Source organism: Podarcis muralis, chromosome 11, assembly GCF_964188315.1.
Source record: "Podarcis muralis chromosome 11, rPodMur119.hap1.1, whole genome shotgun sequence".
Lineage (NCBI taxonomy): Eukaryota > Metazoa > Chordata > Lepidosauria > Squamata > Lacertidae > Podarcis > Podarcis muralis.
Window position 1 is genome coordinate 38792019 of NC_135665.1, and position 12237 is coordinate 38804255.

A 12237-nucleotide genomic window follows, 5' to 3' on the forward strand; every position below is an offset into this window, starting at 1 on the left:
CTATCATAACCAGTGCTTTACAAATTACCCTTTACAACAGGAATGCAACTGCTCAGCCTAGCTGTAATAGTGTGAGTGTAGAATCTATGCTGGAGTCTGAAGCTTTAGCTCCGTCATACTACAAATCTGGGTACTATTCTCTCACTATAACATTAAGCAATCTCTCCATTGGCTTATTTACAACATAAACTCACAGTTCATTATCTACTTTCAGGGTATGACAGGGTGGACTGATTTAAATCAATGAGATTTCAACCAGATACACACCCTTAAAAGGGAAAGATTTGAATTATTGGTTTAAATCAAGTTTTCTATTTTGAAACTTATGGTAATTCCTAAAGAAGCATAGAGTAGTTAATCAGCTCCCTGTACCACTTAAAGCAATCACAATCCAGAACCAGATTACTATGGCCAGGAGGTCCCATGCACCTGTAAACTGGCAGAAGAAACAAAGTGCCTAGTTGCCAAGCAGATTTACATGTCCCAATTACAGAACCAAAATGCTGTTAGTATTGTGGACTTTAAAATCTACTCCGTTCCAAGGATATATGTTGTATTTAATCTTAGTAAATACAAACGGAAGTTCCTCACTGGTGAGGGTGGTGCATACTCATGTCATTTATTTCTGGGGCTGATAGTTCCAAATCATGCCTTACCGTGCTCAAGTCTGTCAGAGGTAACTTTGGTTTGTGAGGAATTGGGTGTACTAGTGGGCTGCATCATACTTTGATCAGGTAGAATACTACCTACACATTTTTCCGTCTTGGTAAGCCAATTGGCAAGAGCCTTCTTTGTATCATTTTTTAAAGAGAGAGAGAGAGAGACAAGAATCCACAGGATCTGCAGACCCAATTTAAAATTCCTCCTCTTTGCCACAGGCTCATTGGGTACATTACTTTGCTGCACTGTCAATCAAAGGGTTAGTCAGCTAGCCATGACCCACAGCAGAAAAAAAACTACAGTCCAGTAGCAATTTAAAGGCTAGCAAATGTCTTACTGGATAAGCATTCATGGATTAGCAAGAATGATGGACTTGAGCCCCCAAAAGGTTATGCCTTAATAAATGTGTTAGTCTTGAAGGGGCTAGTGCAGTTCTTTTTGCTGCTTTACTCAAATTGCACTGTGGTCTACTTCTTAAGTTTTTTGACAGAACAAAATAATATAAAACCCTTTGACAAACTAAAAATGCTATTGCAAAAAGGAGATTGGTACCAGGGATGTTTCAGTTAAGAACTCCATGTGTAACAGCGCATATGCAGTATGGGAGCATGGATTGCACCCTGCCAGCACTACCCACACAGGCAATCCTGTCACAGCAAATAGCCGCATATTGGATTTGTGGACAACCTGCATGAAACTTTCATTGTTTGTAGCCCTGAATATCTTGGTTACATGCGAGAGGCTTTTCTCTTTAAGTTTTTTTCATGATTTCAAATCTCTCTCCCCTCCCCCCTTGTTCAAAATTAGGGGTAGGCAGGCAGGGCAGTCTTTTTATTATTGTTGGTGTTTAACAGCATTCTGTTTAGATCTGTCTTTCCTCCAAAGATCTCAAGGTAGTATTCATGGATCTCCTTTTCTCCATGTTATCCCCGCAATAGCCTTGAGGGTAGGTTAGACTGACTGGCCCAAGGTCACAGAGTGCATTTCATGAATGAGTTTTACCTTTGTCTCCCAGATGCTAGTCCACTTAATATCCCATCATTTTATTCCACATTCTTAAAAAATGGTGTAGAAGTGAATAAGCAAAGAGGGAAACAATCTTTTCCCAGAGGTCTGGAAGTTTATGGGGGCCCTTGTTAACAGTCCAGTGGTACTTCTGAGTAATGTACAGTTATTGTAACATGAACCCACACTATGACGGGGGAACCCCTGCAATGATTAGCACTTAAATAAACTGAAAAGTGTTTTACCTAGGTTCAGAAGGGATTCCTAGTCATAGTTGTGTATTTTTCTGCCTCCACATCAGTGTTAGAATTCTATCAGTTATATTTTATCTTTACAATCTGAATGAATTTCAAGAACCAAAATGCTTTTTCTGTGCAGCCTCAGCAGGAGCAGTCACCATAAAAAAAGAAGAGGTAGGAATAGGCCAATATATATGTGGATTGTCTCTGGATCAAATGACTTTTCTTCTTTAATTTCTCAAAGTTCTTAACCTAACTCAAGGTTGTCATCTGAACTAGCCAGGTGTTTAACTGATAATCAATCACAGTCAGTCCATCACATAAAAAAGAGACTTTAGAGCTGTCTTACCCAAAAACAACAACTAGATATTCTGTTTTGGTGACTGTAAACTTGGTTTAAGGAGCCATTTGGCGCCTAGCATATATGAGTTTCGAACACTGTTCCATGTGTTTTGATTCTCTCCCTATCCTCTTCTTCCGTAGAGAAACAGTGAGCACTTGATCCCAGGGTCCCCTCAGCTAGGTCCACCTGCCATAGAATACTTTGGACTTCTGAGAGGAGTTTGATATAGCAGAAGGGGTGGTGGAAGAGGTGGTGGTAATGTTTTGTTGCACATCACCTTGGATATACTCAAGTAGCTTTTAGATTCCAGATTGTGAACTAGATCCATGCTAGCCTGTCCTTAGTAACCAGAAAAGTGGGGGAGGGGAGAGATTTCAAATAACCACTGAAATGGAAACATTCAAACATATTATGTCCATATCCAAGGTGCTGAAGCTACAAGCGTCTAGCTCTCAAAATAATATAGTCTGTTGTGTGTATATATGCTATTACTAAGGTGCACAAAACACATGTTCATTGTTTTCCTGAATAAAAGGTAAAGGTACCCCTGCCCGTACGGGCCAGTCGTGACCGACTCTAGGGTTGCGCGCTCATCTCGCTCAAGAGGCCGGGAGCCGGCGCCATCCGAAGACACTTCCAGGTCACGTGGCCAGCGTGACGAAGCTGCAACTGGTGAGCCAGCACCAGTGCCGCACACGGAAACGCCGTTTACCTTCCCGCTATAAAGCGGTACCTATTTATCTACTTGCACTTAGGGGTGCTTTCGAACTGCTAGGTGGGCAGGAGCTGGGACTGAAGGAAGGGAGCTCACCCCGCCGCGGGGATTCGAACCGCCGACGTTACGATCAGCAAGTCCTAGGCACTGAGGTTTTACCCACAGCGCCACTCGCGTCCCTTTCCTGAATAAATTAATGCTAATAAGGACAAAAAATACATAGTAAAGCCAATAGCTTTTTTTTTATAAAAAAAAACTAGTTTCAGACTAACTCTGAGAAACTTAAATTTGTGTGTGCGTGCACGTGTGTATTCAATGCATGAAGAAATACAACTTTCAGAGCTGCCAACATTATATGCACATTAAAATCTAGCATACCCCAACAATCCTTTTCATAGCATCCAGCTTAGCAGAATCTTTGCTGCTTTCCAACATTTGCTTCAAATCTTCATTTCTATAAAAGGAAGAGAAATAATGAGTTGTCATTTGTATCACAACCTACTAATGAGGATACAAAAAAGTGTTCCAACATGCCCCAGAACTTCAAATTTTGCAACAATGCTGCTAATTGTTTTTTAAAGAGGGAGGATGCTGGAAATTAAAATGTTGCATAAATATATCCATCAGGGTGGGGAGGGGACTGAGAAGGCATAAATAAAAATAACGTGTTCTGAAGGCTGAGGATGATCAATTTAAGTAGCAGTATGGGAGGAACATTTTGTTTGGGGTGTCAAGCTATTGGAATCATTTCATAGAAAATCTCATACTAACAATCAAACACTTTATGAATTGTAATTGCTACTGATTTTACCAAATGTGGCAATGAAAGTTTGGCTTTAAAATACACACAAGAATATACTGGTGGTGGAGACCTAACTCCAAGTCAGCACGTTTCAAGACACGGACTGGCTTAATTTTTACAATGTTTCCAAAGAAAATGCGAAAGAAAGAACAATGAATTGTCTCAATGTGGCAACTGTGGGTAATTTTTTTCTTCTTCATCTAGGTACACACTGGGATAGCTGAAATTCATAAGAAATAGTATGTGGGAAGCCTTCTCTCTTTTTAGTAACATAAAATAAGTTGAAAATACCCTTTAATGCGAGTCTATGTAACATTTAGACAATCATTGTTGCACTCACACATTAACAGAAAAAAAGAGATACTACTGGGGAGGGAAGAAGGTGACAGGAAGAGGTTTTTTAAAACTGCCAATCCCTTCTTCACTGAGGAAACAATGCCATATCCCTCTCTAAAGGCATATAGTAGTACATTTATTTAGGCCGGAATCCAAAGACTTAGTTTAGGCTGAAATCTTATACACTTTCTGGCCTGAGTAGATGTGTACATAATTCTTCTCTTAGAGACAAAACACTTGCATGAGTTTGTTTAAAAACAAAACAAAACTTCCCTCATCCCCTAATTTCCTTAACATTCTGTGAAGTGTCTCACTTTTAAATGAAGTTTACCATGTGGGACTGCTATATGAAAAGCTCAAATATATTTCCTGCAACTTGTTCAGGGTGTCAGATATTTTAGGATTCTGGCTACACACACTTAGGAGGCCAGTTTGCTATTACATTTATGATTGAGCTGATTTCGCCTCTGCGTATCATCATCAATGAGATAAGTACGAAAAATGCAGGAATTATCACTTCATTAAAAATTGTGGCATTTTCTATGTTATCCTTAAAAAGCATTAAAAAAAATTCTGTAAGAGATTTAGAACAACAGAACATGAATTGCTACTTCAAACAAACTCTCGCCTAAAAATAAAGGAATTAATTTAGCTTGTACTAAACAGCACTTCAGTGCTGATCTAAGCCTCTTGGCGACGTGCTCAATTAAATAAGAAGGAGTTATTTTTTAGTGCACAATAACAATACATTGTTACGGCTCAGATAGTTAAAATATAACATTCACAGTATAATATTGATTATTAGTCATTCTGCACTGTATGAAAAGTAGATCACAAAAGACAGGTGAGCAACAGCAAGTTTACCAATACTTACAAAACAAGGTTTTCCTCACATGGCTCAAAAGTACTAGTAATCCCACTCTCTTCTATACTAGGATCTGGTTTTAAGGTAACTTCTAGGGATGCTGCTTTTTCAAGAATAAATCTAATATTGCAACTAGAACTACTCATTTTAGCCAACGAAGAGTCTTGCTCCACTTCTTCTAACTCAGGAAAAAGAATTAAGTGCACTGGTAACCAGACCTTATCAGGATCAAGATTGCAGTGTGGTTTGAAAAAACCTATGAGGTAACAGGATACCCACTCCCTTCACTTGAAGAAAATGCCTACTGTATAAAAGGTCATTTCCTTTTACAGAAATACATCTTACCAGCCAACTTCAACAAACAATCTTATTATATTGCCTGCTTGCTTTAGCTTAACAAGAATTATGGAACATACCAGGAATTTTATATAGCTGTAAAAATGAAATCACATGCAACAGATCCCTCATAATGTCTATGCTGAATTCTAAAAATCAATGCAAAATTATATGATTTTGGCCTTGTTTCCGAAGCCTCTTTATAAATATTACCTTTCTGACAAAGGGCCAAACTAAACGAAAATTAGATTTCAGGTTCTCTTCATAGTTGAAGACCTAATTTACACTGGATTGGAAGCCAACATCCTTCTAGACCTTGGGTAGGCAAACTAAGGCCCAGGGGCAGGATGTGGGCCAATTGCCTTCTAAATCTGGCCCGCGGATCAGCGTGTTTTTACATGAGTAGAATGTGTCCTTTTATTTAAAACACATCTCTCGGTTATTCGTGGGGCATAGGAATTTGTTCATTATTATTATTTTTCAAAATATAGTCTGGCCCCCCACAAGGTCTGAGGGACAGTGGACTGGCCCTCTGCTGAAAAAGTTTGCTGACCCCTGTTCTAGACCGTCTAGAGCAGCCTTTCTCAACCTGTGGGTCCCCAGATGTTGTTGAACTACAACTCCCATCACCCCTAGCTAGCAAGGCCAGAGCCTAGCTAGCAAGGCCAAGTCAGCACAGAAACAATTACCGTATTTTTCGCACCATAGGACGCACTTTTTCCCTCCTAAAAAGCAAGGGAAAATGTGTGTGCGTCCTATGGAGCGAATGCAGGGGGGAGGCAGGCGGGAAAAGCCCTCAAGAGCCGCACACAAGCTTCGTACGCTCTTGCGGGCTTTTCTCCAGGAGGGAGAAGGGACTGACTGGCCGCATCAGTCCCTTCTCCCTCCTGGGGGAAAAGCCCCCAAGAGCGGCGCCCTCTTTAAAGGCTGTGCGGTTCCTGCAGGCTTTTCTACGAGGTGGGGGAATCCCCCCACCTCCCAGAAAAGCCAGGAGAAGCCACGCAGCCCCTTTAAAGAGTGCGCGGCTTCTGCGGGAGGTGGGGGAAGCTGCAGCAGATTCCCTCCTCCCGGGCTCCCTTTGAAGAGGCAATGTGGGAGGGGAGCAGCTTACACTCGTGTAAGCAGCTCCTCTCCCACTTTCCTCCTTCAAAGCAACTACGGAGGAGGGAAGGAAGGGGACCATGCATCCTCTGCTGGCAAATGCAGCAGATTCCCTCCTCCGTGATTGCTTTGAAGCAGGAAAGTGGGAGGGGAGCAGCTTACACTTGTGTAAGCAGCTCCTCTCCTACTTTCCTGCTTCAAAGCAATCATGGAGGAGGGAAGGAAAGGGACCATGAACCCTCCACTGCTTGCGGCTGCAGCGGATTCCCTCCTCCTGGGCTCCCTTTGAAGCAGCAAAATGGGAGGGGAGCAGCTTACACTCATGTAAGCAGCTCCTCTCCCACTTTCCTGCTTCAAAGTGGAGGGAATCCACTGCAGTTGCGAGCAGAGGATCCATGGCTCCGCTTCCTTCCCTCGAAGCAGGGTGCGGGGGTGCAGGGGGAAAGACGGCAGGAAATAGATGCCGGGCAGGAAGACACAACCACACTTTGACCACTGAAAGTCCACCCCAGCCTCCCCAGATTTCCACTGAGACGGCCAGGCTAATCTCAATGGCCATAAGTCAGGCTCAGCATTATTAACTGGACTTAGATAAGCCATGGTTCCCCTTCCTACCCTCCTCTGAGGCTCGATTTAAAGCAGCAAAGCAGACAGGAGCCACCCGCTTTGCTGCTTTAAATAGTTTAGTGCAACATTTGATTCAGAATATTTTTTCCGTATTTTCCTCCTCTAAAAACTAGGTGCGCCCTATGGTCAGGTGCGCCCTATGGAGCGAAAAATACGGTAATTTCAATGAACATTGAACTATTTTCTAAATGTTAGGCATGTCAAAAGAATGTCACAACCAGCACAGGGACTCTTCACTAACAGACCTGGAGAATCACAGTGTTATTTACATCTTTTACACTTACTGCACTACCACACCCCAAATAAGGTCTGACATTTTATTTATGCAATAAAAATAGCATTCTGCCAAAGTCTTGATAGCTTGCAGCAATGCTACACAGATTAAACAAAGCAAGATTCTAAACTTCTAAAATATAATTAATGCCATCCCTCACCCTTGGGATATGCCCCAGTGTGTACATTTTCAAAACATATTCACAATGTGTATAAAATATTTCAAGCTTCAAAGCACACTTTCTGCCATCACTTTATACCACAGCTGTTTGAGTGACATCTTGTGGCATGATTCCGACATTACCATATTCAGCACTAACAAATTCATTTTATTTATATATTTTATTGGCTTTTTATCCCACCTTTCTAAAATATACAGATGGCAACCTATAAATGTTAGAATAGTAAAACAGAGCCCTAAGAACAAAACCAGCAGCAGTAACCATTGTAAACTGCTGCTCATCCTTAAACATTCTAAACATCCTTCAGAAATACAAATTTAGAGAGACATGCCTTTTTAGGGAGGCCCTTCAGAATTCTTAGTGCCACAGCGGATGAGGCCCCATCTATGATACCCACTTGCCACCTGTGATGAACCAGAGATACCTGGAGAAAGGCCTCTAAAGTGCAACAGAGCTCCTGGAGAAGGAGAGTAACTCTGGTTCCAGATTATATAAGACTTTAAAAATAAAAAAAACATTGCTTCAAACTGGACCTGGAAGCAAATTTTAGCAAGAGAAACAGATAAAAGTTTTTTGTGAGATAAGATGTGCCATGTAGGCAACCATATTCTGAATCAACTGAATTTTCCAAATTGGCACCAAGGGCAGCCCATTATATAAAACATATTATAGTAATTTAACCCTGAAGTGACTAGAGATCTGGCTGTCCCAGGAAAAGATACAGCTAGTATATAAGACACAGCTGGAAAAAGGCATTCTTGGCCACTAGCACCACCTGGGCATCAATCTCAGGAACTGCTGCAGCCTTATCCAATATAGGATGCCCACTCCAAGATTACCAGAACCCCTAAGAAACAGTACTTCCAATTTGTCTGGATTCAGCTTTTTAAAAGATGCTTTATTTGGACAACTACCTCTTCATAGATCATTGCCTTGTGGTGGCGAAGAACTTGAATAACTCAGAGAAGCTATGAGCTATGCCATGCAGGGTCACCCAAGATGGGCAGGTCATAGTGGAGAGTTTTGACCAAACGTGATCCACCTGGACCAGGAACCGGCAAGCCACTCAAGTATACCTGCCAAGAAAACTCCATGGACAAAGTCAACAGGAAGATGAGCCCCTCAGGTCAGAAGGCGTCCAACATGCTACTGAGGAAGAGAAGAGGACAAGTACAATGAGATTCAGAGCTGATGAAGTGGCTGGGCCAAAGCCGAAAGGTCGCTCAGTTGCGGATATGCCTGGAAGCGAAAGGAAAGTCCAATGCTGTAAAGAAAAATATTGCATAGGAACCTGGAATGTAAGAACCATGAACCTTGGTAAGCTGGATGTGGTCAAAAATGAGATGGCAAGAATAAATATTGACATCCTGGGCATCAGTGAACTAAAATGGACGGGAATGGGCGAATTCAGTTCGGATTAGCATCATATCTACTACTGTGGGCAAGAGTCCCGTAAAAAAATTGGAGTGGCTCTCATAGTCAACAAAAAAGTGGCGAAAGCAGTATTGGGATGCAATCTCAAAAACGATAGAATGATCTCAATACGAGTCCAAGGCAGACCTTTTAACATCACAGTAATCCAAGTTTATGCACCAACTACTGGTGCTGAATAAACTGAAACTGACCAATTCTATGAAGACTTACAACACCTTCTAGAAATGACACCAAAGAAGGATGTTCTTCTCATTATAGGGGATTGGAATGCTAAAGTAGGGAGTCAAGAGATAAAGCTGAGACTCCAATACTTTGGCCACCTCATGAGAAGAGAAGACTCCGTGGAAAAGACCCTGATGTTGGGAAAGATTGAGGGCACAAGGAGAAGGGGACGACAGAGGACGAGATGGTTAGACAGTGTTCTCGAAGCTACCAGCATGAGTTTGACCAAACTGCGGGAGGCAGTGGAAGATAGGAGTGCCTGGCGTGCTCTGGTCCATGGGGTCACAAAGAGTCGGACTAAACAACAACCACCTCTTGGTAAAAATAAAAGATTTCTTTAGATGCAATACTTGAAAAAGAATGAAAAGCCAGTCAAAAAATGCTGTCATAGAATGAGGAATCCTCTGAAATAGCATATTGGTGTGAGGCAATGCAAGGGAAAGAAGGGGGCGAGATTCCTATTCCCACCCTGATGTTTGCTGAATCAAAGTCATTTCTAGTCATGGAAGGGCATGTCTGAATCTATCCCATTTTACTTAACTGCAGAATCAGGATTAACCTCAGCGGGGAGGGAACATAGCAAACAAAAAGTAGAGAAGACATACGAAGATAAAACAGTATTTTGTTGATTAAGATAGAAAAACTAAAAGTAGTAACTTGCAAACCAGGTCCATCAATTCAAGTGATACTTTTTTTTATACATAAAATGTATTTTTATGGATTCGCTTCTTGTACAGAGGGGGTGGGGAGGACCAACATACTATAACTTACAATTACAGGTGAGAGATTAGTATCCCAGATACTCTTCATCACTAAGAGGAAAAGTTATTATAATCTATTATAAACTATTATTGGCAATCACTCAACCAATTAACAGGTTGACAGCTAATCATAGGTATCCAACAACACTTGCATATAACAACATGTAAAAAATTTTGTGTGTGTTATGTTTACTCTGGAAATCTGTGCTTGAAGAGGAAAACACAGTTCCAAAACATGCAAATATTTTTTACACAAATAGTTGGTCGAAGAAACAGAAATCATTGTTTCTAGGCTGCTCCGAAGGCTGGCGGTGGGGCGGAGACACCTTCTCCCCGCGCCAGCCTTCGGATGGCTGTCCTGAAGACTTGCGGTGGGAGGAGGGTTTTCCTTCCCACCGCCAACATTCAGAATGCTGTTCTGAATGTTGGCAGTGGGGAGGAAAAACCCTCCTCCCACCGCAAGCCCCGGGAACAGAGGAGAAGCGCTGCGCGCCTTCCCCTCTGTTCCCGTACCTGTCCTGAAGGCTTGCGGTGGGAAGAAAAGCCCTTCTCCGCACCGCCAGCCTGGCAAGCGGTCTCCATAGGAACGCATTAATTGATTTTCAATGCATTCCTATGGGAAACCGTGCTTCGCAAGACAAAAAACTCGCAAGAAGAAAAAACTTGCGGAAGGAATTAATTTTGTCTTGCGAGGCACCACTGTAAAGGTGCTAGAACTCAAAGCAGATCTGTTTAACTACCAGATTTAGGCCTGCACAATGGAACACCATCCTATCCTCCTTTCCCCCCACCCCCAAAATCTGCTCTGGAGGCTCCACCCTGCCCACTCCTTCTAGTGTTTTAAGAAGGGGGTCAGCTTCTTCCAACAGCCCCTTTTCAAAGGGTTTTATGAGAGCCCACCTCTTTCCCATCATAACCCTCATAGGCTCAAACAGAAGGGGGGCATCTTAAAGGAAAGAGGGTTGTCTTAAAGTTTTCATAAGTCTCTCCATGGTCCTCTTTTAAATCTTCAATATCAGGAGTTTAAAATAGGAGGGGACATCATATGATTGACGGGAGGCAGTCCCACAATGCCAGCACAGCCAAAAAGGTTCACCACCCCTCCTCTAAAAAAACACTTAAGTACTACAGTATCCAAGACTTGTTGGATAAGTAACTGTTACTGCCCTTCAACAGCTCTTCTGCCTTTCCCATTCAGAAAAGGAGCTTCCATCTCTTGCTGGTTAGTTGCTTGTCCCCTCTCCCCTCAGCAGCAAATGAGTGCTGCTAATACAGTGGTATATGGGGGGAGGAGGCAGGTGGACACTTGAAACCCACCAATATGTTTTGAGGCCCCATCTTTTGATTGGTGGGCCAGCAGTGACGTAGAATAGGAGGCTTAGCTTAGTGGTAGTGCCCCTTTGAGAGAAGCGGCAATGGTGACAGGAGGCAGAGCAGAACTGCTGGGCCATGCGGAGGCTGTGACACAGCACAGGCCCAGCGGAGACATGGTGTTCGGGACTTGGCAACACCTCTCTGCCCAGAGCTCCTTGGGGTGGGCGGGCTGCCCCTGGCCATGGAGGCTCTGTTGCTGGCTACCATGTTTGACAACTGAATAAGGGGTGGCTGCTGAGCAGGGGGTGGCTGCCTGCCAGGAACTGCAGGGGTCAGGTTAGTTGGCTCTCAGGGACCTTCTAACTCTACAGATCCCTCTCTTCAGTTAACCACTGACCTAAAGGATCGTGATGTTCCTGTATCATAAGCAACATCACTTGCAGGTTTGCGCCACAGATTTTTCTAAGATAAACAGGTGGTATGAGCCTATGCACATTGGACTCCATGACTGATATCCAGTGATACCCACCCACTTGTGCCATGGACGTCAGCTTGCAATGGGTCTTCTGGTTTATATTCTGCCCCTCTAGCACCCTGTGCTTCCCTAAAATATGCTCTGGAGGGTCCCCATATCCCCTGAAACAGATTTTGTGTGTGGAAGAAGAAAGGAAGGGAAAACCTCACTGAATGAGCAGGTGCCTACTCACGTGATGTTGGAATGTCAGTGCATACACATTGACCTATGCACTGCAGGGGGTTGGTCCTTAGAGTCCCTTCCAACTCTACAGTTCTGTGATTCTATTATCTAATCCAGTTTCCTCAAATTTGGCCCTCCAGATGTTTTTGGCCTACAACTCCCATGATCCCTAGCTAGCAGGACCAGTGGTCAGGGATGATGGGAATTGTACTCTCAAAACATCTGGAGGGCCGGGTTTGAGGAAGCCTGATCTAATCCATGGACATGGAGGCACAATGTAGACAATCCTAGTTCCTCAATACATTAGGATTGCCCAGTTAGAACC

At 43.0% G+C, this 12237-nt stretch overlaps 1 protein-coding gene across 4 annotated transcripts in view; it reads right to left on the reverse strand.

Moving 5' to 3' along the window:
• Positions 1-12237, reverse strand: part of AP3B1 (adaptor related protein complex 3 subunit beta 1) — a 146027-nt gene that overhangs the window by 109337 nt on the left and 24453 nt on the right. For 3 of the 4 annotated variants that reach the window (XM_077936307.1, XM_077936309.1, XM_077936305.1), the window contains exon 2: positions 3341-3416. In XM_077936307.1, the coding sequence (XP_077792433.1) occupies positions 3341-3397 (57 nt within the window). In that variant the 5' untranslated portion in view covers positions 3398-3416. Of the gene's footprint in view, positions 1-3340; positions 3417-4974; positions 5126-12237 lie in introns of those variants that run through there. The other variant, XM_077936306.1, reaches the window with a different exon arrangement.